Source organism: Panthera tigris, chromosome D1 (assembly GCF_018350195.1).
Source record: "Panthera tigris isolate Pti1 chromosome D1, P.tigris_Pti1_mat1.1, whole genome shotgun sequence".
NCBI lineage: Eukaryota > Metazoa > Chordata > Mammalia > Carnivora > Felidae > Panthera > Panthera tigris.
In genome coordinates, this window is record NC_056669.1 from 53532826 (window position 1) to 53558410 (window position 25585).

Consider the following 25585-nt stretch of genomic DNA (forward strand, 5'->3'; position numbering starts at 1 on the left):
AAGACCATGGGGAAGGGAAGGGGAAAAAATAGTTGTAAACAGAGAGGGAGGGAGGCAAACTGTAAGAGGCTCTTAAATACAGAGAACAAACTGAGAGTTGTTGGGTGGGGGGAGAGGGGAAAATGGGTGACGGGCATTGAGGAGGGCACTTGTTGGGATGAGCACTGGGTTTTGTACATAAGCAGCAAATCACAGGAATCTACCCCCAAAACCAAGTGCACACTGTACACACTGTATGTTACCCAACTTGACAATAAATTATATTTAAAAAAAAGAATATAGCTATAAAATCTTACACTACTGAACAGATCCATATCTCACTTTTGCTCTAGAGCTGCACTGTTCTGCATGGTAGTCACTATCCATATGTGGTGATTTAAATGTGAATGGATTCAAATGAAATAAAATTTAAAAGTAAGTTCTCAGTTGCACTAGCCACATTTCAAGTGCTCAGTAGCCACATGTGGCTAATTGGCTGCTGTACTGAACAGCACAGATAAGGAAGCATCTCATCATCACAGGAAGTTCTAGAGCAAGGACTTCCTGCTAGAGAATAACGGTCTTTGTATTTCTGGCACCAATCTCTCTCACAGGTGCGGAGCCTGTAGATATTTTTATTACCTTTTATTCCCATTGCTAGGGTAAGCAAAAGCACAGAAATGATGGACTTTGCCAGAGCTTGTTCCCAGTTACTACCATGGCCAGCAGGCTACAAATCACATTTCTTAATTAATTTAGAAATACCTAATTCGTGTTAACAAAAATTAAGGCAATTAGAGAACTATGTATCACGCCATGGAACATTTTCATGTATAATCTCACGTGACCCAATCAAAGGCACTGAGAGGTAGCCAGTCTAGCTCCCTTCTCCCCGCCTCATAGATGAAGAAAATGAGGTTCACAACTAAGAAGTGACAGAGGTAGGGCTAGAAACCAGGTCTGCTTGTTTCTGGTCCTAGACTCTACACTGCACGATTCTGCTTCTGGGTCTCTGAGTCATTTACCATCACACAACAGAGGCTCCCCGAACTCGGTCTTAAGGTTGTCTCAAATGCCCATTTTCATTTGTTTCAGGATTCATTCATTTGTGACCTTTTAGTAGTTCAAACACGATCAACTTAGACATAAGGAGCTGAGTTCTTTAAAAAAAAAAAAAAAAAAGGACGAATTAGCCAAGATCACTGAACTAGTTAGCGGCAGTGCTGTAAATAGCACTGATTCTCCTGAATCACACACCCGAGACAGGCAGTGGGGTGTGACCAGAAGCAGATCACAGGCTTTGGAGTCCATCAGATATGGGTCCAAATTCAGTTCTGCTACTTTCCTTGTGATCTAATTCTTTAACCTCCTGAGCTTCCATTTCCTTATCTGCGGGATGGAAGTAATTAATTCTGAGGTTTACTGATGAGCATAAAATGACAGAACACATACACCCTAAGTAGTGCGTCCTCAGTACATATTAACGTTTCTTCTCCTTGTGCTGCATCCCCCTCTCCTGCACGTGTGATTGCCTGAGGTTAGAGAGGGGGAGGTCTTCAAATCATAGTTCTGTCGAAAGACAGTGTACTTTCTCTTAATGCCTCTCAAAGTGCATATGAAATACCTGGGGATCTGGTTGAAATGCTGATTCAGTGGGCCTGGAGGGGGTCCTGAGATCCTGCCTTTCTGCTGAACACCTGATGATGCCAGTGCAGCATGTCTGTAGATCACATTTCAAGTAGAAGGCTTTATCTAATATTGACAACTGCCACCACCCCCACTCCGATGGTGCTGCTAAAGCAACAGATATAGAAATGTCTCTGCTTGAATTAGCAGTTGTGGCCCACTCTCTGCACCTCCTCCTCCTCTGTAAAACCTCTGTTAATTTTCCTAGATGAAATTTATTTCTTCCCTGCATTCCCACAGCATTTTTTTATTCTCTCTCACACAGCATTTGGAACTCTCTGCTTCATATTATGGATATTTATATTAATATATTTCTGCACTTTGTGAAGACAAGACCAAAGTCATATAGTAGGTGCATAAAAAACATCAAAACAAATTTCTTATAGAGAGTCAACATAATAGGGGAGACCAGACTTGTCTGGCAGCAGCTGGGGAGGCAGCTTTACTGCGGGCTTTTCTCTGTGTTGCTGCTTTCACTTGTGTGGGTGTGGGAGTAAGAGAGTGATGAGCAGGATCTTGGAGATTTTGGGAAAAAATAAGTTCAAACAATTTGCAGAATTCCCAAGTGATGGAGGGTGGGAAGGAAGCTTTCTTCGCTCCAGAAACACCATATAGTTTCTGGAAGTGTTGGAGTAGTTTGCATGATACTAAACATACTGTGGGGCACCTGGGTGGCTCAGTTGGTTAAGCATCCGACTTTGGCTCAGGTCATGATCTCACACTCTGTGAGTTTGAGCCCTGCATCGGGCTCTGTGCTGACGGCTCAGAGCCTGGAGCCTGCTTTGGATTCTGTGTCTCCCTCTCTCTGACCCTCCCCCATTCACTCTCTGTCTTTCTCTGTCTCAAAAATAAATAAACATTAAAAAAAAATTAAACATACTGTAACAATTATAAACTCCAAACACAATATAAAAAAGCAACTGTTCAAGCACTGAAGAGCAATCAAAAAGCAGGCAGAAACTGAGAGATTTGACTCTTCCAAGGAGCTAGCAGCATACAAAGACATTAAAATATGTGTGTTAATTGCTATAATATGTGGGGGTAGGGGAGGAGGGACTGGATCCTGAGTGAAGAGATGGTGAGATTCAGGAGAGAGCTAGAAACTCTGGAAAATAACTGAGAGGTTCCAGTTCCTGTGTGGTGGCAGAAACACTCCCTCCCACTGGTCACAACTGAACACTGTGGACAAAATACAATTACCCTGTCATTGTTTTGAGTCTAGAAAAATAAAATGAGGCAAATTATAAAGGGGAGAAAAATTTGGAGCTGCAGCTACACAGAGATGAATTTCTGTATCTCGTGGAATTTCCCTGAAGGCGGGCCTGCTCGCCCAGCAGCACAGCGGAGTGCACAGCTGAAACTCTAATGGAAACCCCATATTTCTTGGTAGAGGAACCAGAAAAGGAGCCCTTTGGGGGCTGGAAAGGAGTAGAGTACCCAGAGTGAAGACAGTTGGAGAAGAGATTTCCTAATTCTGGGTGTGAAACTGCACAAGTCTCAGGCTCACTGTGAGCTGCATGGATGTTGGACAGACCACACCAGCACAGCAGAGGTTTTGAGAACTACACTGAGATTTGCACTCTGACACACAGAAGGAGACACAGAACTTGGCAGCCTGAATCTAACCACGTAGGTTGCCTGCAAAACAAAAACCTCCACGTTCTCCAGAGGATTATAACAGAACCCAGAGTCCACACAGCATAATATCACAACATTAAGTATATAATCCAAAATTTCTCAGCATACAGAGAACCGGCAATGGGTAACTGGTTCTCAAGGGAAAGCACTGATGCCAACTCCAACATAACCCAGATGTTGGAATTATCAGACACAAATTTAAAATTAAAAAACGATATTTCATGTGATGAAGGAAAATGCATTTGAAATTAAGGGAAAGGAAAAAACTATGAACCCCCACGTTTATATCCTGCAAAATTATTCTTTAGGAATGAAAACAAAATCAAGAGATTCTCAGAGGAAAGAAAAATAAGAGCATTTCCAAGAGATCAGATTTAAAGAAGTGATAAGGAAGTTCTTCAGGCTGAAGCAAAATAGTACCAAAAGGAAACTAAATCTTCAGGAATGAAGGAAGCGCAGCAGAAATAAGAGTTATCTGCATAATTTTCCCCCTAAGTTCCTTAAAATATGTGAGTGTTGAAGGCAAGTATTAAACATTGTCTAGTGAGGTTTTCACCTGGTTTTCACTCTTCAGCCAAAAGTGCTTCCTTTGCCATTTCTTACCATATAAGTCCCCTTTTGACATGTTCTCCCAGTTTTCATTTATCTGGAAAGATCTGTATTTAGCCTTCATTTCTGAGATATTTTTGCTGGATATAACATTCTGGAATGATAGTGTTATTTTCTTTTGGCATTTTAAAGTATGTCATTCTATAGTCTTCTGCCATTCATTGTTTCTGATGAGAGGTCAGATGTTATTTTTATTCATAGAATCCTATGTGCTATGTATCTTTATTCCTCTGAATGTTTTTTTTCTCCTTTTTAAAAAAAATTGTGAAATACACATAACATAAAATTTACCATCTCAGCTATTTTTAAGTGTACAGTTCAGTAATGTAGAGTACTTTCTTCCACACTGTTATACAGCCAATCTCCAGAACTCTTTTCATCTTGCAAAACTGAAACTCTCCACCCACTAAAAATTTCCCGTTTCCCCTTTCCCCTACTCCCTGACAATCTTCTTTCTACTGTCTGTATGAGTTTGAATTCTCTAGGTAACTCATATAAATGGAATCATATAGTATTTGTCTTTTTGTAAGTGGCTTTTTTCACTTAGAATAATGTCTTCAAATTTCATCCATTTTATAGCATATGTCAGAATTACCATCCTTTTTATGGCTGAATAATACTTCATTGCCTGTATATGCCACATTTTGTTTATTTGCCCCTAAATAGACACCTTGATTGCTTCCACCATTTGGCTATTTTGGATAATGGGGCTCTGTACATGGGTGTACAAATACTCTTCAAAGACTCAGCTTTCAATTATTTTGGGGTACACCCAGACATAGAATTGCTGGGTCCTCTGGTGATTATATTTTCTATCTTTTGAGAAACTGCCATACTGTTTTTCATAGTGGCTGCACCATTTTACAACAGTACACAAGGGTTACGGTTTCTCCATATCCTTGCCAATATTTGTTATTTTCTGGGTTTTTTGATAGTAGCCATCCTAATGTCTATGAGGTGGTATCTCACTGTGTTTTTATTTGCACTTCCCTTCCATAATGATTAGTGATGTTCAGCATCTTTTCATGTCTTGGTGGCTATTTGAATATCTTTGGAGAAATGTCTTTGTAGGCCTCTGTCCATTTTGTTTTTAATCTGGTTGGTTTGTTGTTGTTATTGGGTTGTAGAAGTTCTTTGTATATTCTCGATATTAACCCCTTACCAAATACATGATTTACAGATATTTCCCCCATTCTGTAGATTACCTTTCACTCCGTTGATTGTGTCCTTTGATGCCAAGAAGTTTTATACTTTGATGTAGTCCAATGTATCTATTTTTACTTTTGTTGCCTGTGCTTTTTGGTGTCTATATAAAAAAATCATTGCCAAATCCAGTGTCAGGAAGCTTTTCCTCTTACATTTTCTTCTCAGAGTTTATAGATTTAGGTCTTATGTTTAGGTCTTTGATCATTTTTTTTGTTAATTTTTTACATATGATCTAAGGTAAAGATCCAACTTCATTTCTTTGCATACAGACATCCAATTTTCCCAGCACCATTAGATAAAAAGACTTCACTGGATTATTTGTTTTTCGGGTGTGGAGTTTGGTGAGTTCTTTATAGATTTCGGATACTATCCCTTTGTCTGATATGTCATTTGCAGATATCTTTTCCCATTCCATTGGTTGCCTTTGTTGATTGTTTCCTTTGCAGTGCAGAAGCTTTTATCCTCATGAGGTCCCAATAGTTCATTTTTGCCTTTAATTCCCTTGCCTTTGGAGATGTGTCAAGTGAGAAATTGCTGCAGCTGAGGTCAGAGAGGTTTTTTCCAGCTTTGTCCTCTAGGGTTTTGATGGTTTCCTGTCTCACATTCAGGTCCTTTATCCGTTTTGAGTTTATTTTTGTGAATGGTGTAAGAAAGTGGTCTAGTTTCATTCTTCTGCATGTTGCTGTCCAGTTCTCCCAGCACCATGTGTTAAAGAGATTGTCTTTTTTCCATTGGATATTCTTTCCTGCTTTGTCGAAGATTAGTTGCCCATACATTTGTGGGTCCTATTCTGGAGTCTCTATTCTATTCCCTTGGTTGATGTGTCTGTTTTTGTACCAATACCACACTGTCTTGATGATTACAGCTTTGTAGTAGAGACTAAAGTCTGGGATTGTGATGCCTGCTGCTTTGGTCTTCTTCTTCAAAATTACTTTGGCTATTTGGGGTCTTTTGTGGTTCCATACAAATTTTAGGATTGCTTGTTCTAGCTTCGAGAAGAATGCTGGTGCAATTTTGAATGGGATTGCATTGAATGTGTAGATTGCTTTGGGTAGTATTGACATTTTGACAATATTTATTCTTCCAATCCATGAGCATGGAATGTTTTTCCATTTCTTTCTATCTTCTTCAATTTCCTTCATAAGCTTGCTATAGTTTTCAACATACAGATCTTTTATATCTTTGGTTGTATTTATCCCTAGGTATTTTATGCTTCTTGGTGCAATTTTGAATGGGATCAGTTTCTTTATTTGTCTTTCTGTTGCTTCATTATTAGTGTATAAGAATGTAACTGATTTCTGTACATTGATTTTGTATCCTGCGACTTTGATGAATTTATGTATCAGTTCTAGCAGACTTTTGGTGGAGTCTGTTGGGTTTTCCATGTATAATATCATGTCATCTGCAAAAAGTGAAAGCTTGACTTCATCTTTGCCAATTTTGATGCCTTTGATTTCCTTTTGTTGTCTGATGGCTGATGCTAGCACTTCCAACACTATGTTAAACAACAGCGGTGAGAGTGGATATACCTGTCGTGTTCGTGATCTCAGGGGGAAAGGTCTCAGTTTTTCGCCCACTGAGGATGATTATTAGCTGTGGGCTTTTCATAAATGGCTTTCTCCACACCCCAAAAATAAATAATCCAGTGAAGAAATGGGCAGAAAACATGAATAGACACTTCTCTAAAGAAGACATCCAGATGGCCAGCAGGCACATGAAAAGATGCTCAACGTCACTCCTCATCAGGGAAATACAAGTCAAAACCACACTGAGATATCATCTCATGCCAGTCAGAGTGGCTAAAATGAATAAATCAGGAGACTATAGATGCTGGAGAGGATGTGGAGAAATGGAAACCCTCTTGCACTGTTGGTGGGAATGCAAACTGGTGCAGCCACTCTGGAAAACAGTGTGGAGGTTCCTCAAAAACTAAAAAATAGACCTACCCTATGACCCAGCAATAGCACTGCTAGGAATTGACCCAAGGGATACAGGAGTTCTGATGCATAGGGGCACTTGTACCCCAGTGTTTATAGCAGCACTCTCAACAATAGCCAAATTATGGAAAGAGCCTAACTGTCCATCAACTGATGTATGGATAAAGAAGATGTGGTTTATGTACACAGTGGAATACTACTTGACAGTGAGAAAGAATGAAATATGGCCCTTTGTAGCAACATGGATGGAACTGGAGAGTGTGATGCTAAGTGAAATAAGTCATACAGAGAAAGACAGATACCATATGTTTTCACTCTTATGTGGATCCTGAGAAACTTAAAAGAAACCCATGGGGGAGGGGAAGGAAAAAAAAAAAGAGGTTAGAGTGGGAGAGAGCCAAAGCATAAGAGACTCTTAAAAACTGAGAACAAACTGAGGGTTGATGGGGGGTGGGAGGGAGGGGAAAGTGGGTGATGGGCATTGAGGAGGGCACCTGTTGGGATGAGCACTGGGTGTTGTATGGAAACCAATTTGACAATAAATTTCATATTAAAAAAAACTTATTGAATAACTATGTCATACACCTGAAGAAAAAAAAAAAAAGAAAAGACTGGCCATTCCCCCATTGAATGGTCTGAGCATCTATGCTGAAAAATCATTAAATCATATACATGAGGGTTGTATTCTATTCCGTTGGTCTATACATCTATCTTTATGCCAGTACCACACTTTTAATTATTGTAGCTTTATAATAATATGTTTTGAAATCAGGAAGCATGAGACCTTTGACTTTGTTCACCTTTCACTTTGTTTGGAAGATTGTTTTGGCTATTTGGGCTTCTGACAGTTTTATGACTTTTTTCTTTGGCTTTCAGCAGTTTGACTACAATATTCCTAGGTGTGTTTTTCTTTGTTTAGGCTTCATTTACTTTCTGATTCTATTTGTTTCTATTTTTGATCCAGCACAACAAAATTACCAATATTTCTTCAAGTTTTTTTTTTTTTTTTTGCCCCATTCCATCTCTGCTTTCCTTCTGTTCTTCATAGGTTAGACCACTTGATACTGACCCAAATATCACTGATACTACTCATTTTCGATAATTTTTGGAGGGTAATTGAAGTACAGTCACTGTCAATATGTATTAAGTTTCCTCATGCCCCTTTATAATCCATCCTTCCCTCTATCTCATTCCTCAGGAACTACCAACAATATTTCTATCACTATATTAGTTTTCATTTTCTAGAAGATTACTTGAGTAGAATCATTATAGTGTTTACTTTTTTTCCTGGCTTCTTTCAATCAATGTAATACTTTTGAGATTTATCCATGTTGTTACATGGATCTTTAGTTGTTCCTTTTTATTGCTAAGTAGTAATTCAGTGTACCTTTATTTTTTTTAATATATGAAATTTATTGTCAAATTGGTTTCCATACAACACCCAGTGCTCGTCCCAACAGGTGCCCTCCTCAATACCCATCCCCCCCCCCACCCCTCATCAACCCTCAGTTTGTTCTCAGTTTTTAAGAGTCTCTTATGCTTTGGCTCTCTCCCACTCTAACCTCTTTTTTTTTTTCCTTCCCCTCCCCCATGGGTTTCTTTTAAGCTTCTCAGGATCCACATAAGAGTGAAAACATATGGTATCTGTCTTTCTCTGTATGACTTATTTCACTTAGCATCACACTCTCCAGTTCCATCCACGTTGCTACAAAGGGCCATATTTCATTCTGTCTCATTGCCACGTAGTACTCCATTGTGTATATAAACCACAATTTCTTTATCCATTCATCAGTTGATGGACAGTTAGGCTCTTTCCATAATTTGGCTGTTGCTGAAAGTGCTGCTATAAACATTGGGGTACAAGTGCCCCTATGCATCAGAACTCCTGTATCCCTTGGGTCAATTCCTAGCAGTGCTATTGCTGGGTCATAGGGTAGGTCTATTTTTAATTTTTTGAGGAACCTCCACACTGTTTTCCAGAGTGGCTGCACCAGTTTGCATTCCCACCAACAGTGCAAGAGGGTTTCCATTTCTCCACATCCTCTCCAGCATCTATAATCTCCTGATTTGTTCATTTTGGCCACTCTGACTGGCGTGAGGTGATAGATCTGAGTGTGGTTTTGATTTGTATTTCCCTGATGAGGAGTGACGTTGAGCATCTTTTCATGTGCCTGTTGACCATTTGGATGTGTTCTTTAGAGAAGTGTCTATTCATGTTTTCTGCCTGTTTCTTCACTGGATTATTTGTTTTTTGGGTGTGGAGTTTGGTGAGCTCTTTATAGATTTTGGATACTAGCCCTTCGTCCGATGTGTCATTTGCAAATATCTTTTCCCATTCCGTTGGTTGCCTTTTAGTTTTGTTGATTGTTTCCTTTGCTGTGCAGAAGCTTTTTATCTTCATGAGGTCCCAATAGTTCATTTTTGCTTTTAATTCCCTGGCCTTTGGGGGTGTGTCAAGTAAGAAATTGCTGCGGCTGAGGTCAGAGAGGTCTTTTCCTGTTTTCTCCTCTAGGGTTTTGATGGTTTCCTGTCTCACATTCAGGTCCTTTATCCATTTTGAGTTTATTTTCGCAGTGTACCTTTATATCACAATTCGTTTATCCATTCCTGTGTTGAGGGGCACTTGGATTGTTTCCAGTTTTAGCTATTACAAATTAAGGTGTGTTTGTACATACACAGCCACTAAAAAATCGCTGTGTACACATTTGCTTCATTTCTTTTGGGTAAATACCTAGAAAGCCACGCCCAGGTAGTTTTACTTGTGAATTCTATCAAATATTCAAGCATAAAATAACACAAATATTACCCACATTCTTTCAGGAAACATAAGAGGTGGGGGTCTTTTGTAACATTTTTTAACACCAAAATACCCTTTATGAACCTGACAAAGATTATGAGAATGAAAATTGGAAGGCTATATTCCTTGTGGATACAGATGCATACACACACACACACACATGCTAGGAATAATTTAAATATATTAGGGAATATATGTGTGTATATACATCATTAGAGTTAAGACATCATGATAAAGTGGGGCACCTGGATGGCTCAGTCAGTTGAGCATCCCAGCTTCGGCTCAGGTCATGATCTTGTGGTTCATGAGTTCAAACCCTGCATCCATCTCTGTGCTGACAGCTCATTGCCTGGAGCCTGCTTCAGATTCTATGTCTCCCTCTCTGCCCCACCCCTGCGTGCGTGCGCTCACACGCTCTCTCGCTCTCAAAAATAAATATTAAAAAAAAAAAAGCCATCATGATAAAGTAGTGCTCATCCCAGGAATGCAAGGTTGGATTGATATTAAGAAACCAACCAGTATAATTCATTACATCAGGAGAATAAGGAACAAAATAATATAATCATCAGCTTAGTAAATGCAGAGAAAGCATTTGACAGAACTCAATGCTTCTCCATAAAAAATTTTCTCAGGAAGCTATAAATAGAGGAGAACTTCTTCAAATTAGTAATAGACTTCTGAGGATAACCAAAAGCTAATATCATACCTAACAGAGAAATCTTAAGCATACTCTCATAATACTGGAAACAAGGACAGAATGCCTGCTCTCACCACTTCTGTTCAACATTGTGCTAGAGAATCTAGCCAGTTCAACAAAGGGACAAACAGGATAAACGGCACAAAGATGAGAAAGGAAAATGTATGGCACAAAAACAGACACTCAGATCAATGGAACAGAATAGAGAACCCATAAATGGACACACAAATGTATGGCCAACTAATCTTTGACAAAGCAGGAAAGAATATCCAATGGAATAAAGACAGTCTCTTCAGCAAGTGGTGCTGGGAAAACTGGACGGCGACATACAGAAGAATGAACCTGGACCACTTTCTTACATCATACATAAACTCAAAATGGATGAAAGACCTAAATGTAAGACAGGAAGTCATCAAAATGCTCGAGGAGAAAGCAGGAAAAAACCTCTTTGATCTTGGCTGCAGCAACTTCTTACTCAACACGTCTCCAGAGGCAAGGGAAACGAAAGCAAAAATGAACTATTGGGACCTCATCAAAATAAAAAGCTTCTGCACAGCAAAGGAAACAATCAGCAAAACTAAAAGGCAACCGACAGAATAGGAGAAGATATTTGCAAATGACATATCCGATAAAGGGTTAGTATCCAAAATCTATAAAGAACTTATCAAACTCAACACCCACAATCCAAATAATCCAGTGAAGAAATGGGCAAAAGACATGAATACACACTTTTCCAAACAAGACATCCAGACAGATGGGTAACAGACACATGAAAAAATGGTCAACACCACTCAATATCAGGGAAATACAAATCAAAACCACAATGAGATACCACCTCAGACCTCTCTGAATGGCTAACATTAACAACTCAGGCAACAACAGATGTTGGCAAGGATGTGGAGAAAGAGGAACTCCTTTGCACTGCTGGTGGGAATGCAAACTGGTGCAGCCACTCTGGAAAACAGTATGGAGGTTCCTCAAAAAATTAAAAATAGAACTACCCTATGACCCAGCAATTAACACTACTAGGTATTTATCCAAGGGATACAGGTATGCTGTTTTGAAGCAGCACATGCACCCCAATGTTTATAGCAGCACTATCAACAATAGCCAAAGTATGGAAAGAGCCCAAATGTCCATTGATGGATGATTGGATAAATAAGATGTGTGTGTGTGTGTGTGTGTGTGTGTGTGTGTGTGTGTGTGTGTGATGGAATGTTACTCGGCACTCAAAAAGAATGAATTCTTGCCATTTGCAACTATGTGGATGGAACTAGAGGGTATTATGCTAAGCAAAATTAGAGAAAGACAAATATCATATGACTTCACTCATATGAGGACTTTAAGACACACAACAGATGAACACAAGGGAAAGGAAGCAAAAATAATATAAAAACAGGGAGGGGGACAAAACATAAAAGACTCTTAAATATGGAGAACAAACAGAGGGTTACTGGAGGAGTTGTGGGAGTGGGGATGGGCTAAATGGGTAAGGGAGATTAAGGAATCTACTCCTGAAATCATTGTTGAACTATATGCTAACAAACTTAGATGTAAATTTTAAAAAAAATTAAAAATTTTTAAAAAAGGAAGATGTAACACTGTCTCTATAGGTGACTTGATTGTTTATATAAAAATTATAAAGAATCTAAAAAAAACTACTAGAATGAATAGTGAATTTAGCAGGATCACAGGATAAAGGATTATTATATAAAAGCTAATTTTTACATACTAGCACTAGCAAAAACTGGAAAACGAACTTAAAAAAATTATAATGATGCCAAAAAACATGGACTACTTAGGAATAAAAAAGACACGCAGGACCTCTTCACTGAAATCATTGTCACGCACTGTTGTAGGATATTAGAGACCTAAATACAGAGAGTGATAGACTGTAGTTATGAATTGGAAGACGCAATATTATTAAAATGGCAAATCTTCCCAAATTGATCTATAATTCCACTGCAGTCCAAGTAAAAATCCCAGTAAGATTTTTCATAGAAGTTGTTAAGCTAAGTTTAAAATTCATATGAAAATACAAACAATTTAGAATAACCATGATTTTTAAAAGAACAGCAACAAAATTAGAGGACTTATACTCCCTAACTTCAAGACTTACATCAAACAAATGTTCATCAAGACGGTGTTGTATTGATGCAAAGATAAACACACAAAGCTCACTAGAACAGAATAGTGAAGCCTGTGTGCGCACGGGTGGCCTGTGTTGACAAAAATGCCAGTAGGGAAATGAAAAGTCTTTTCTCTTTTACAGAAAAAATTATTTATTTATTCAGAGAGAGTGCATGCATGAGTGGAGGAGGGACAGAGAGAGAATCCCAAGCAGGCTCCATACTCCGTGCTGAGCCCAACACAGGACTCGATCTCACAACCGTGAGACCATGACCTGAGCTGAAATCAAAAGTCAAATGCTTAACTGACTGAGCCACCCAGGTACCCCAGGAAAATGAAAGTCTCTTCAAACAGTGGTGCTGGAACAGCTGGATATCCTTATAGGAATTTTTAAAAAAATTATTGATATCACACTACTCAAAAGTTAAATGTGTCAGAGACCTAAATGTAAAATCTGATACTGTGAAATTTCTGCATGAAAACATCTTTGTGATCTTGAGGCAAGCAGAGATTTTTATAATAGACTACAAAATGCAAGAATCATAAAAGAAAATAAATTAATAAAGTAGTGTAATCACAAAACTTTTGCTGTTCAGAAAACTCCATTAAAAAACAAAATGTCAATTCACAAAATATGAAAAAATATTCGAAACAAATATATCTGACACAGGATTCATTTCTAGAAAATATAAAGAACTATTACAACTTACGACAACCCATTTTTTTTAATGGGCAAAAGATTTGAATAGACACTTCACATAGAAAAAGATATAGAAATGGCAAATGGAAGGATGCTGGATCACCAGGGAAATGTGAATTAAAACCTCCGAGCAATTTTGCTTCATTTCCGCTGGAATGGGTAAAATGAAAAAGACTGACAATACCAAGTATCGACGAGTATGTGGATGTACTATTTCTGACATTCACATTACATATTAGGTGTTCTGGACAAAAGAAACAGTGCTTTACAGTTTACAAACCACCGTCCCATTAGTTACCTCACTTGATCTCCAAAATAACCTCATAAGGTTACTTCTAAGCAGGGACTTGTAAGAGAGAACCAGCTCGTTCATCTCTGCCTAGCGTAGATATAAATATGTCTGTTGAGATTATTATAGTGAAACAGTATTTACTGAGGCTAATAACCAGCCATCTGTCTATTCCTTTTTTCATTTATGGGGGAACTCCACATGTTTTACAGTAAATTAAGCACCCTAAAAGATAAAACTATGAATTATTTATCAGGACTTTTACTCCAGTTTTACCCACTTGTCTTCCTTCAAGTACTGGATATGCATTCTGGCCAAAATGACTTCGTTCCTAAAATCTAGCTCTTGCACTGAACAAAAATAACTAACTCCTCAAAAGTAGTAACTATTGCCAAGGAAGGAGTTTTAAACAGACACCATCAAGCAGAGTCCTTTCAGTCTTTGAAGACCAATTAGTGTCCCTGGATTTATTTTTGCCCTCCAGCCTTTTAAAGGCCTCATTTCAGATTCTAGACCTTTGCTGTCTTCCTATTTCAAGCAGTCTGTTCAACCTGTAGCAGGAGATACATTGCGGTGAGTCACATGCCTTAGAAAGCTGTAATTGAAGGGTGGGGGGGAAGAGAAATTTCAAGTGATGAGATTCTAGAATGAAAGCATTACTGACCCTGCAGCAATATTCTGCAGAAATATGGTAGATTAAAAATAAAATCAGAGGGGCGCCTGGGTGGCTCAGTGGGTTGAGCATCTGACTCTTGATTTCGGCTCAGATCACAATTCCCAGGGTTGTGGGATCGAGCCCTGTGTCAGGCTCTGCATTGAGTGGGTAGCCTGCTTCTTAAGATTCTCTCTCTCTCTTCCTCTGCCCCTCTCTCCCATTCGTGTGCTCTAAAATAAAAAGTAAAAAAAAAAAAAAAAAAAAAAAAAGTGAAATCAGAAATGTCACTGACCAAAGACCTTACCTTTGGTTAATCATTTCTAAGACTTCTCTGACTCATTCACCTGAGGGTGGCTTTGACTGACTAAAGGCAGAGAACATACAACTTTTAGTTTCATTTAGTTTTATATATATAAGTTTGCTCTGTAACCACAATGAGAAGGCGGGCTCAAACCTGCAGCCAGAAGGGTTTGAGATACAAAGATCACCTCACTTCTTGGAGATAGTGAAAGTGTTTTCTGAGTTTTCTTCCCTCATTGGAAGGATCCACACATCCCATGTGGGTTGGGTAAATGCAGAAGGATGGTCCACATGACCTCTTACGATTGCCAGTGACAGTTACAGAACTAAATGGTGGTTATTTTGCTTACAATCATTTGTGTATTAGCTTTCCTTAAATGGGAACATACCCATTAAAAATCAAACCGGGCTCTTCATTGTTAAGGTACTTGGAGTCTAGAAGGGTGAAATCATGGTGTTGTGCCGTACATAAAATTATATGGAAAAATGCCAAAGAACTATTGCAAAATAAAGTGCTGAGGAAAACTAGGAAACCGTTGATAAAAGATAAGGGGGAGGTTTGGGGTAGGTATTAAGACCAGAGCACGAGTAAGAAGTGATGTGATGATAGCGACACCCACCAACAGCCGCAGGAACGGGAATGAGAGGCACTGAGCGTGGGCTTGAGGGAGTATGTTTTCTCAAACTTGTCTCTGCTCCCCTACGCATCCATCACCTCCCTGCACAACTCGGCCATTTACTGTTTCTCTTGTGTGATATGTGAGGGTCATAGTTGTCTGTCAGAACTGTGAGGATGTTCCTTTTATGAGGCCTCCATCGGCCCACAGCCCTGCAAGAGAAGCCTCTCTCAAAACCCACCGCTTCCAGGTGCTCATCCCAGGAAAGCAGCTCAGGACCCCACAGTGACATAGGCCTTGGGGAAGGTTGACACGAGCCTAGTAAAGGACGAGTGCTCAGAAGTGCCCTCCTGCTCTGTGCAGGGGACAGAGGGGACAGGCTGTGGCATCACTCTGAGCAGAGTACCCAGGCCGGTGCAGACCCAGTTCTGCTGTCCTAGCACGCAGCTTCCGGCAATTTTGTTCCCCTTATGTAACTCCTTTCACTTGACTCTTGAAGTAATGACCGCCCCCTCCCCACGCATTGGCATGATCCGCCACATGTCAGGCATTGTGCCAGGGCGCAGGGGCAGGTGGAAGCGGTGAGACCCGGCCTCGAACGGCTTTCACAGGAGGCGAGTGAGTGCTCTAGAAGAAGTACAGTGTGTGCTGGGAGCAAAGGGGAAGGAGTAATTAAAGTGAAGAGGAGAATTAGAAGACCTGTCACACCTTTGTGGAGCAAAAGCACTTTTTTTTTTTTTTTTTTTTTGTACTTTGTGTAAAATTCTAATGTATCAAGGAAGCTTTCCAGAGAAAGGTAAATAACGCAAGTGCAGGGCTGGAGCATAGACCACACGGGACACGTTTAGGGACAAGTGAGGAGCTTAGTAACTGAAGAGGAGGAGGATGGGACAGCAGGACGTTGGGACATAATCTAGTGGGTTCTGAAGGGGAAGGTTTTCAGTCTGCTGATCCAGAGCGTGGCCAAGGTCAGGAGATGGGCCGGCAGCACTAACACTTTTGTTTATTCATTCGTTTACTTATATGTTCATTGACTTGACCATTCAGCAAGCATTTATTCATCATTCCCCCTGTGACAGCGCTAATCCAGGGGCCGAGGAAGGAAGAATATTAAGACACAGTTTCTTTCCTGGAGGAAATATCTCCGTCTGGTGGAGAGGACAAGTACAGTGGTAACTGACCTAGATAATAATTGCTACCTGCTCCAAGAACAGAGTTGAGCAAGTGATTGATTATGTTTGGAGGTAGAGGATGGTCAGAAACAGCTTTAAAAAGTGTGTCATTTGAGCTGAGTTTAAGGGATAAATGGGAGCAGGAGCTCGCCAGATTACAGCGGGAAGCCTTTCAGACCGCACAAACAACACAACAAGCCCAGAAGCTTGGCTGCGTGGGGCACACTAGGAACAAGGGGAGTTAGCTGAGTGGTTCCAGATTTGGAGGGGAAACAGGGAGGAGAGACTAGGGACATAAATTAGATCTGGAATACGGCTTAGTCCTGAAGGCAGTGGGACAGTGTTGAAAATGTGTAAGCTGGGACGTCAGGAAAGTAAATGTCTGTAGGATGTAGGGAGGATCAGAGAGGTCCCGACAGACTGTAGGGAGATAGATGTGTTACTAGCCCTTTCATTTATGCAGAAGAAAAGCCAGGAGGACCAGAACTGGGGTGGATTCGGTAGGACCTGATAGGGTTATCAAGTGAGAAATTATAATGTGGGTAACTCCCGGGTTCCTGGCTTGAGTGAGTGGTGCATTCCTAAGACTGTTCAGACAGGAAGAAGATGATGAGTTCATTCTTGAATAAGGTGAAGGTTGGAATAAAATTATGTGAAACATTGAACAATGTTTTAGGGTTACTGTAGGATATGTGTGATGTGCTCCCCACCCCCCACCCCACCTTAAAATCCTCCAGGGGCTCCCCTGTTCCCAGCAGCCCCAGCCTGGGCCCTCCATGTCACTGCTCAGCCCTACCTCCTAACACTTGTTCCAGCCTGAGCAACTTGCAGTTCCTTTACCTTGCTAGGTTGTGTTCTACTTCTTTATGCATCTAACTAGAACACCTTTTTCCTTCTCTTGCTTTTTGCCTGGCCTATTTTGAGACTCACTCAAAGGTAAGATCTTTAAAGAAGCCTCCCCTGACATTCTCTACCACCACTGCCAGGGAGGGTTAGTATAAATCTGCCAAAAGCTGAATGCTCACCCACGTGATTGTAATGAGTTTGTATGTATGTCACCTCCTCTACCACTATGTCCCCCAGGACAGGAGGCATCTTTGTATCTACTGTTCCCAGCCCAGATGGAAAATAGGACATCAGTAAATGTTTGCTAAATGAACAGATCCCAGTGCCAGTGGGGGCATCCAACCTTATATCTACCATTGCGCCCCACCCCCCATCCTTTATTCCAAACCCTCCATTATCTAAAGGCTAGTTGTTCAGTCATCTAGGCCCATGGCCCTTGGCTTGGTTATTTGTGTGAAATGGAATAGGAAAGGAGAAATAACCCTGAAGCCTAGAGAGGAGGGCCGCTAAAGGGTTGGGGACTGAAATGGAACTCCCCAAGTAGTCAAGGATGCAAGTTTACAAGAGCCTAGCCTGGCCTAGACTAGCCCTGTGAGCCTTCCTCTTTCTAAACTACTGGGTCCTATTTTCTATCACCATCTGGTGGCCACATCTATAAATAACAAGCTCCCAAGAGCTAAAAGAGCTTCTATAAGGCAGAGTTCCATGGATTGGCCTCAGAGGGCTATAGCTCCTCACCTGCCCCAGCTGTAACGTGCATATTTGTACGTATACAAGATTTGCCTCATGCAAGTAAGAAGTGCAAAGAACTTTCATTTTTTAGTTATTATTTATTTTACTTTATTTTACGTTATTTTAGAGCGTGAGCCAGGGAAAGGGGCAGAGATAAAGAGAGAATCTCAAGCAGACTCCATGCTCAGTGCAGAGTCTGACATGGGCCTCAATCCCAAAACCCTGGGATCATGACCTGAACCGACTTGAGCCAACCAGAAGCTCAACCGACTGAGCCAACCAGAAGAGCCAAGAACTTTTAATCAGATTCTTAAAGAAGCTTATAGCCTCCAAAAGGCTGACCGTTGGAAAACCAACACTCACATAAAATAAGTGATTTGTTTGCTAGTTTGTGACACCAACTTACGGTTTCTTTCCACTGTCTCACGGCTTTTGTATACAAATGTATGTATTCTGTGGTACTTACAGCAGCGAACAAATCGGTGGTATAGCTGTCTTATTTATCAACCCAGAAGGTTGAAGGGTAAGAGCGACCTCGGCTAATCACAGCCGGCTGGGGTAGAGGGAGGGATAAATGCTAACACCATTGAACATCTATATATTAGACATACTGGAGTCGAATTTCTAAACAGCCTTCAAAGTATGTTTTTTTCTTAATGTTTATTTATTTTTGAGAGAGAGATAATGCATGAGCAGGGGAGGGGCAGAGAGAGAGAGAGAGGGACAGAGGATCCAAAGCAGGCTCTGTGCTGACAGCAGTGAGCCCGATGTGGGGCTCAAACTCACAAACCATAAGATCATGACCTGAGCCGAAGTCTGAAGCTTAACTGACTGAGCCACTCAGGTGCCCCTAAAATATGTTTTTAATCATCATTTTTGTAGATATATTAACTAAAGCTCAGAAAGAGAAAGTGCCTTGCCCAAAGTCACACAGCTAGTAAATCAAGAGAAACCAGCCTGCCTCCTCAGCCTGTTTTGCCTCACCAGTCAGCCACACAGGGCTTTGAACGAGCCAGTTTGTGTCCCCAGTAGATGGTCCTGGACCCCTTTAACCTGCCCCGTCCCTTCCCTTTTTCTCTCTCTTAGGAGTGCCAGCTTCTCTCAGGGCACCAGGGCCTCGTTTCTCATGAGGAGCGACACAGCTGTACAGAAACTTGCCCAGGGCAATGGACACTGCGTCAATGGGGTCAGCGGTCAAGTCCATGGCTTCTATAGCCTCCCCAAGCCAAGCCGGCACAATACAGAATTCAGAGACAGTACCTACGACCTCCCCCGGAGCCTGGCCTCCCACGGCCACACGAAGGGCAGCCTTACGGGCTCTGAGACCGATAATGAGGACATATACACCTTCAAGACACCCAGCAACACTCTATGTCGGGAGTTTGGGGACCTCCTGGTGGACAATATGGACGTTCCAGCCACCCCACTCTCAGCCTACCAGATCCCTAGGACATTCACGCTGGACAAGAACCACAATGCCATGGCAGTGGCCACTCCTGGGGATTCGGCCATAGCTCCCCCACCCCGGCCCCCCAAGCCAAGTCAGGCAGAAACACCTCGATGGGGCAGTCCTCAGCAGAGACCTCCAATCAGTGAAAGCAGCAGATCCGTCTCTGCCGCTGCCACCATCCCCAGGCGCAATACCCTCCCGGCGATGGACAGCAGCCGGCTCCACCGAGGTTGGTGTAAACCTCAGCTGCGACCCTGGGGAAAGGGAGGGAGCGTGGCAGTTCTCAGTAACGTGCCAGCCTTTGGTCATCCATACCAAGGAGACCTAGGCCCACCTGGGTCCCTGAGACTCACAGGTTCAGGCATCTTGTACCCAGACCCTTCCCAGCTGGTGCTCCAGCGCCAGAGGCCAGTAGGAGACTCTGCAGTGCAGGAGTGTGGCCGACTCTGTCTGAGAGAAGTTACTATCGTACTGAAGGAGATGGAACATTCTTGGTTAACCACAGCATAAGTTATTATGGGTTTCAAAGTCCAAATCACAGTATTTGATTCATTTTTATATAAAACCAAAGACTGAACAAATAAATTTAGAGGACCATTTCAAACTGGAGCCAAACCTATGTGGGCTAACAGACTATTGAAACAAATTTTGAGCTATTAAATATTTTCTAAGCCATACTTGAATTTCTTTGGTTAAAGTCTGAAGGTCTCTCTGAAGCATATACATTTTCTTGTCACTGACTCCCCCTGAGCACATTCCGGCTCTGCATAAGCCACCTCTGTTTGATGAAAAACGACAGTAATATTAATCTTTCATTTTCATCTTGCTGGATAGCTTGCAAAGTCTGCTCTTACCCACCCTGTTGCTGAAGCCACATAGTGAGCCTGAGAGTTTGGTGGGACAAAGCCTCATAGTCTCCCATTTCCCATGAGGCCTGTGGTAGTTAAGAGACTTATTCAGGGTTGCAGAGTCCATCAGTGCCAGAAGTGGGACTTGGACCCGGGGTCCTGAGTCTCGGCACAGTACTCTTTCAGTCTGTCAACTATTCAATCACCTTGTGCTTTGGAATTGAAATGATACATAGGAGTATAAAACATGTCCCTCCCCTTCAGAGAGCTCACATCTAGTTGGGGAAATAAAAGCACATAAAAATTAGTCAAGTATCCTTATTCCTGTAGTATCTGTACGAGTAATGACCTGGGGGAGTGGGACAGGCATTCGGTGGTATAGGAGTTAAAGGAGAGGCGCATACCTGTAGGAAGAAGTAGTTCAGAAAGGATCCTCTGTTGGTGCCAACACTGGAGCTAGATCTAGAAGTCTGGGAGGAATTTTTGAACTGAGGAATGACATGATGGAAGTAATACCCTATCACTTGGGGTTGAGGGTAGTATCTGCTGGAGTAAGACCCTGAGCAACACTGGTGAGGCTTTGGGGAAGTGTCAGCACATGGATCAGCTGGGAGTGCGTGTGAATCTTCGTTCCTGTCTCGTAGCTTCTTCCTGTGAATCCTACGAGTACCCCCAGCGAGGAGGAGAGAGTGCAGGCCGGTCTGCCGAGTCCATGAGTGATGCGGTCCGTTCTTTCCTGGTGAGTGGGGGTCAGCCAGGGGTCCTCAGGCCAGCCCAGCTGGGCTAAAGTTCACACCCCATGGAAGAAGGGAGTGGTGGCATCTCCCTACAGGACCCTGCCTAGTTCCTTGTCTCAGTTCAGATCCCTGAGTTTTTTAGAAAGTAAGATACAGGTGTCTGGTGTGGAAGTGTGCTAGACTACAAGACTACCAGCCCTGCCAATAAGTAGGACAGGTCTAGAATGCAGAGGACCTGGGCTCTGAGGTCCCACCTGGAGGAGGGCCTGTAGTGTGAGACTCCGGGCAGGGGCAGTGCTCAGTCAGTCATGGTGGCAGAATTATGATTTGAGTGCAGGATCCCGGGCTGGCCTCTGGACAGGGCTGACCACGACTCTCCGACAGACTAGGGCCTGGCCTCATGCCCATTGGAAAGACCAGACATTGGGTAACTAAAGCAGAAGCAACTTAGTTGTATGTGTGGACAGACAGGGCAGGAGTTGAAGAAAGGCTATAGCCAGGGTTCTTGCATTGTGCAACACGGCGGTCACACTGAGAGCTGGACTAGGGAAGCGCACCTGGCCGAGACCTCGCCAGCCAGGGCCAAGCTTTACTTTATGCTCCTTGCCCTGCTAGGGCTTGAGACTCTGACCTGCTAATGAGTCTGGACTTGAGGTGGAATAAGGGTTCTAGACCAAACCTGTGTGGTCAGTGGCCTGGGCCACCCACAGCCTTGGTCAGACACCCAGAAAGCCTTGTGGACCCAGCCACCAAGGGTACTTATTCGAAAGATTTATTGAAAATTTTAAGTGGGTCACAAGGGATCATGGAAACTAGAAGGGACCCACAGACTTCTTTCTGCCTCCCACTGCACTTTCTACTTGGTCTTCCCAGGCAGCTAACTCAGTTACCACTTCCCTTTTGCCTTGTATACAAATTCTCACCCCTTCTTGTTTCTTCATGGTAGTTACTGCTGTATTTCTTCCACTCTCCCTCCAGCCAGGGAAAACAGTTGTAGGCCGATCAGATAGCACCAATTCTGAGGACAACTACGTGCCCATGAATCCAGGTTCCTCCACCCTGCTGGCCATGGAGCGAGCAGGTGATAATTCCCAGAGTGTCTACATCCCCATGAGCCCAGGACCCCATCACTTTGACGCGCTTGGCTACCCCTCAACAGCCCTTTCTCTGCACCGGGGCCCCAGCCGAGGGAGTGAGATCCAGCCACCCCCTGTCAACCGCAACCTCAAACCTGACCGGAAAGGTAAGTCTCCTCTTTCCCCTGTCCCATGTCTGGACAGTGTCCAAGAACCATTTTCACTCATTTGCATTCATTTGGGGATCGGGTGGATCCTGAACTTTCCTTGCAAGGAAGTGTTTAGTCTCTGAACCCCCAAACTCTCACACACATACACAAACACTCAAATTCATTCCAGTGGTCTAGGGACCAGCTACTGGAGTAGCCTGGGCAGGAGTGCAGGCATGAGCAGGACAGGACACATTCGGGTTGCAGTTCTGCCACCTGCCAACATGGGGTTAGAAGCAAATCATTGTGCATCTCTGAGCCTTGTTTCTCACTTGAGAAATGTGAATACTTGCCTCCTAGAGCACTGAGGGACACAGGTAACATACCTAAAAGTGCCTTATAAAGTATGAGATGCTGTTGGAGGATACGGGATGAGTATTAAATCTGGGAGGAACAATCTGTTGTCAGACCCAGTGTCCCCATTTTGGATTCTGAAAATGTGATTGCTACAGTGCAGAGAAAATATCATTTGGGATCTGAAGACATGGCTTCAGGGCCTGTCAACATAGGCAAAGATTATAGAACCTGCTGAGCCTCAGTTTCCCTGCTTACAAGTGGGAATACGAAAGTATTTATAAATATACTTGTGTGTTATACGTAAGCGTGTGTATGTGTGGCATTATCGTGTGGCTGATCATTTGACTTTCTGTTCCTGCTCCAGCAAAGCCAACACCACTTGACCTGAGAAACAACACTGTCATCGATGAGCTCCCCTTCAAGTCACCTGTCACCAAGTCTTGGTCGAGGGCCGTGTGAGTTATCTGTTTGTGGATGCGGGACCTGGGAACAGGGCTGTGAGGGCTGGCCAGGGCAAGGGTGGGGTCCAGAGAGCTGCATCCCGATGCTGGCGGTAGCTGAGCAGTTTCTTGGTCTCTCAGGGCTGGGTTTCCTCATATGTGGAGGGGGAGTGATTGTACCTGTTCTGTATCAGATCCGAATGTGATAATGGAGGGTGGAGCTGCGAGGGTGGAGACAGAACTGTCCTCCCGAGTTTACTCTGTCTTCTCCCTACCCAGTCACACCTTCAACTCCAGCTCCTCCCAGTACTGCCGCCCCATCTCCACCCAGAGCATCACCAGCACGGACTCCGGAGACAGCGAAGAGAACTACGTCCCTATGGTACGTCCTCTGCGGTCTGCAGGAATGCCGCCCTCAGACTATCCTGGGACCACCTCAGTTACCCATGATTTGTGATTACTTTGCTGCTGCAATTCTTCTTGAGCACAAGTGTGTCGAGCACTGTGGGGTAATGATAGAGGCAAGGAAGACACGGTCTCTGCCCTCCAGGAGGCCATGGTTTTAAAGGGCGGAGAAGGTCTGCCACTCATGACTGTTACATGGGTGGCATGGTCAGTATTCCTGGAGAGCCAGTGCTGTGGGGACACAATTGTGGGATGGGCAGTCATATCGGGCTGGGGAGAGGGAAGGCGGCCGTGTACAAGGAGGGAACACAGAGAATGACCGTTAACTATGGCTACGGCTACAGGTGGAGGCTGTGCTGAATCCAGATCATGAAGGACCCTGAATGCTGTCTTGGGAGGTCCGGACTCCCCTGTGGGGCACAGGAGCCCCAGAAGGTTTAGCAGTCCAGGCGATTAGAAAGGGGCTTCAGAATAGTCATAGCGCACATGTAGAGAATAACTAGAGCATCCTTCAAAGTTGACTTCTTTCTTCTTTCCTGTTAAAATCTTTGTGCTGTTGCCACAAACATGAGCAAGAATGTGAGCATAAGCATTTATTTTTTATTTTTTTTAACTTTATTTTTGAGAGGGAGGGGCAGAGAGGGAGGGAGACGCAGAATCTGAAGCAGGCTCTGAACTGTCAGCACAGAGCCCGACGTGGGGCTGGAACTCACCGACCACGAGATCATGACCTGGGCCAAAGTCAGACACTTAACCGACGGAGCCACCCAGGTGCCCTGAGCATAAGCATTTATTGAGTTATCTCCTAAGGGGTGGCCAAACACACATAACATGACTCACGGTGGTGAAGGCCACGGTAGAGGTATAAACACAGGCAGCACAGGAGAAGTTTCCTCCCTGAGATTTTCACTGAAGAGGGAATGGCTGCCCCGCACCTGGGAGTTGCTGCATGAATAATGAAAAAACGAATCAACCAAACAGTAAGCAGCCAAAAACAGAACATAGGACTGTTGCCATTCTCATTAGAATATGACTTCAGGAAAATCGTAGACAAGTTGGTCTTGATGGAGACAGGAGCCTAGAGCGTAGCACTTGTGCAGCCCAGGGCTGAGGCCGCCCTGCTCAGATCTGGTGGGAGTGAGCTGCTTTGGGGTGACGGCCCCATGCCGGGCCAGGGAAGGGAGCTTCAGAGAAGCAGGTTTGGTACAACAGAAGACTTTCCAACCTGCAGGGCATAAAGGAAATGCACCCCTTCTTAGGGGCCAGCAAGCCAAGGCCGGGTTGGTCAGGGAACCTGAGGAGGAGATCTGGCCCGACGGCCCAGAAGGGAGGTGGCCTGGCACAGTGGGAGCAACACAGGTTTGGGAGTTAAAAACAGACCCGGCTCCCATCCCTGCTCATGAACTGTACGACCGTAGGCAAGTCACTTTGCTTCTCTGAACCACAGCTTTATCTTTGCTTTAAATAAACAAGAATAGTAATAATACCTACATCACAGGATTGCGGTGAGGGCTTAAATGAGAACATGAGAAGTCCCTGGCCCTGGTGCATAACTCCAAGCGGGCACTCTCCTTCCTCCCAGAGATGTGTGTATTCCCAGGTGGTGGGTTACTCTGTCTCCTCAACTGACTGATGGTTTTTCCTTCCTTTGTGATAGCAAAACCCAGTGTCTGCGTCTCCCATCCCCAGCGGCACCAGCAGTCCGGCCCCTAAGAAGAGCACGGGCAGCGTTGACTATCTGGCCCTGGACTTTCAGCCGAGCTCCCCAAGCCCCCACCGCAAGGTACGGGGCTCGGTGGGAGTGGTGGAGTGCCCGGCTGCCGGCTACTCTACCGCTTTTCGTTTAGTCTGGGTCTTAGAGGGCTCACATGCCTCCTCTCTCACACACATGGGTGCTTGAAGTCCCTAGGACCATTTCAGCCAGTCCATCCCCCTTGTACAGCTGAGCAAATGGACCCACACCAGAACAGGAGCTGCTCAGGGTGACAGAATGGGATCTTGTGTCCTGGTCCTGAGCTCCTCTTTGAAAACTCACTGTCTAGGTGCATCAACTAAGTGCCTCTGATACGGGGACCTGCAGAGGGGATGCCTGGGCCCCGGAAAGCCCTCCACAGGAAGCATACTTAGCTGCCG

The 25585-nt window shown here is 43.4% G+C and overlaps 1 protein-coding gene across 2 annotated transcripts in view; it reads left to right on the forward strand.

Moving 5' to 3' along the window:
- Window positions 1-25585, forward strand: part of GAB2 (GRB2 associated binding protein 2) — a 190909-nt gene that overhangs the window by 161557 nt on the left and 3767 nt on the right. For both annotated transcript variants that reach the window (XM_042959537.1, XM_042959538.1), the window contains 6 exons: window positions 19077-19669; window positions 20933-21027; window positions 22004-22268; window positions 22972-23062; window positions 23327-23429; window positions 25110-25235. In XM_042959537.1, coding sequence (XP_042815471.1) covers window positions 19077-19669; window positions 20933-21027; window positions 22004-22268; window positions 22972-23062; window positions 23327-23429; window positions 25110-25235 — 1273 coding nt within the window. The remainder of the gene's footprint in view (window positions 1-19076; window positions 19670-20932; window positions 21028-22003; window positions 22269-22971; window positions 23063-23326; window positions 23430-25109; window positions 25236-25585) is intronic.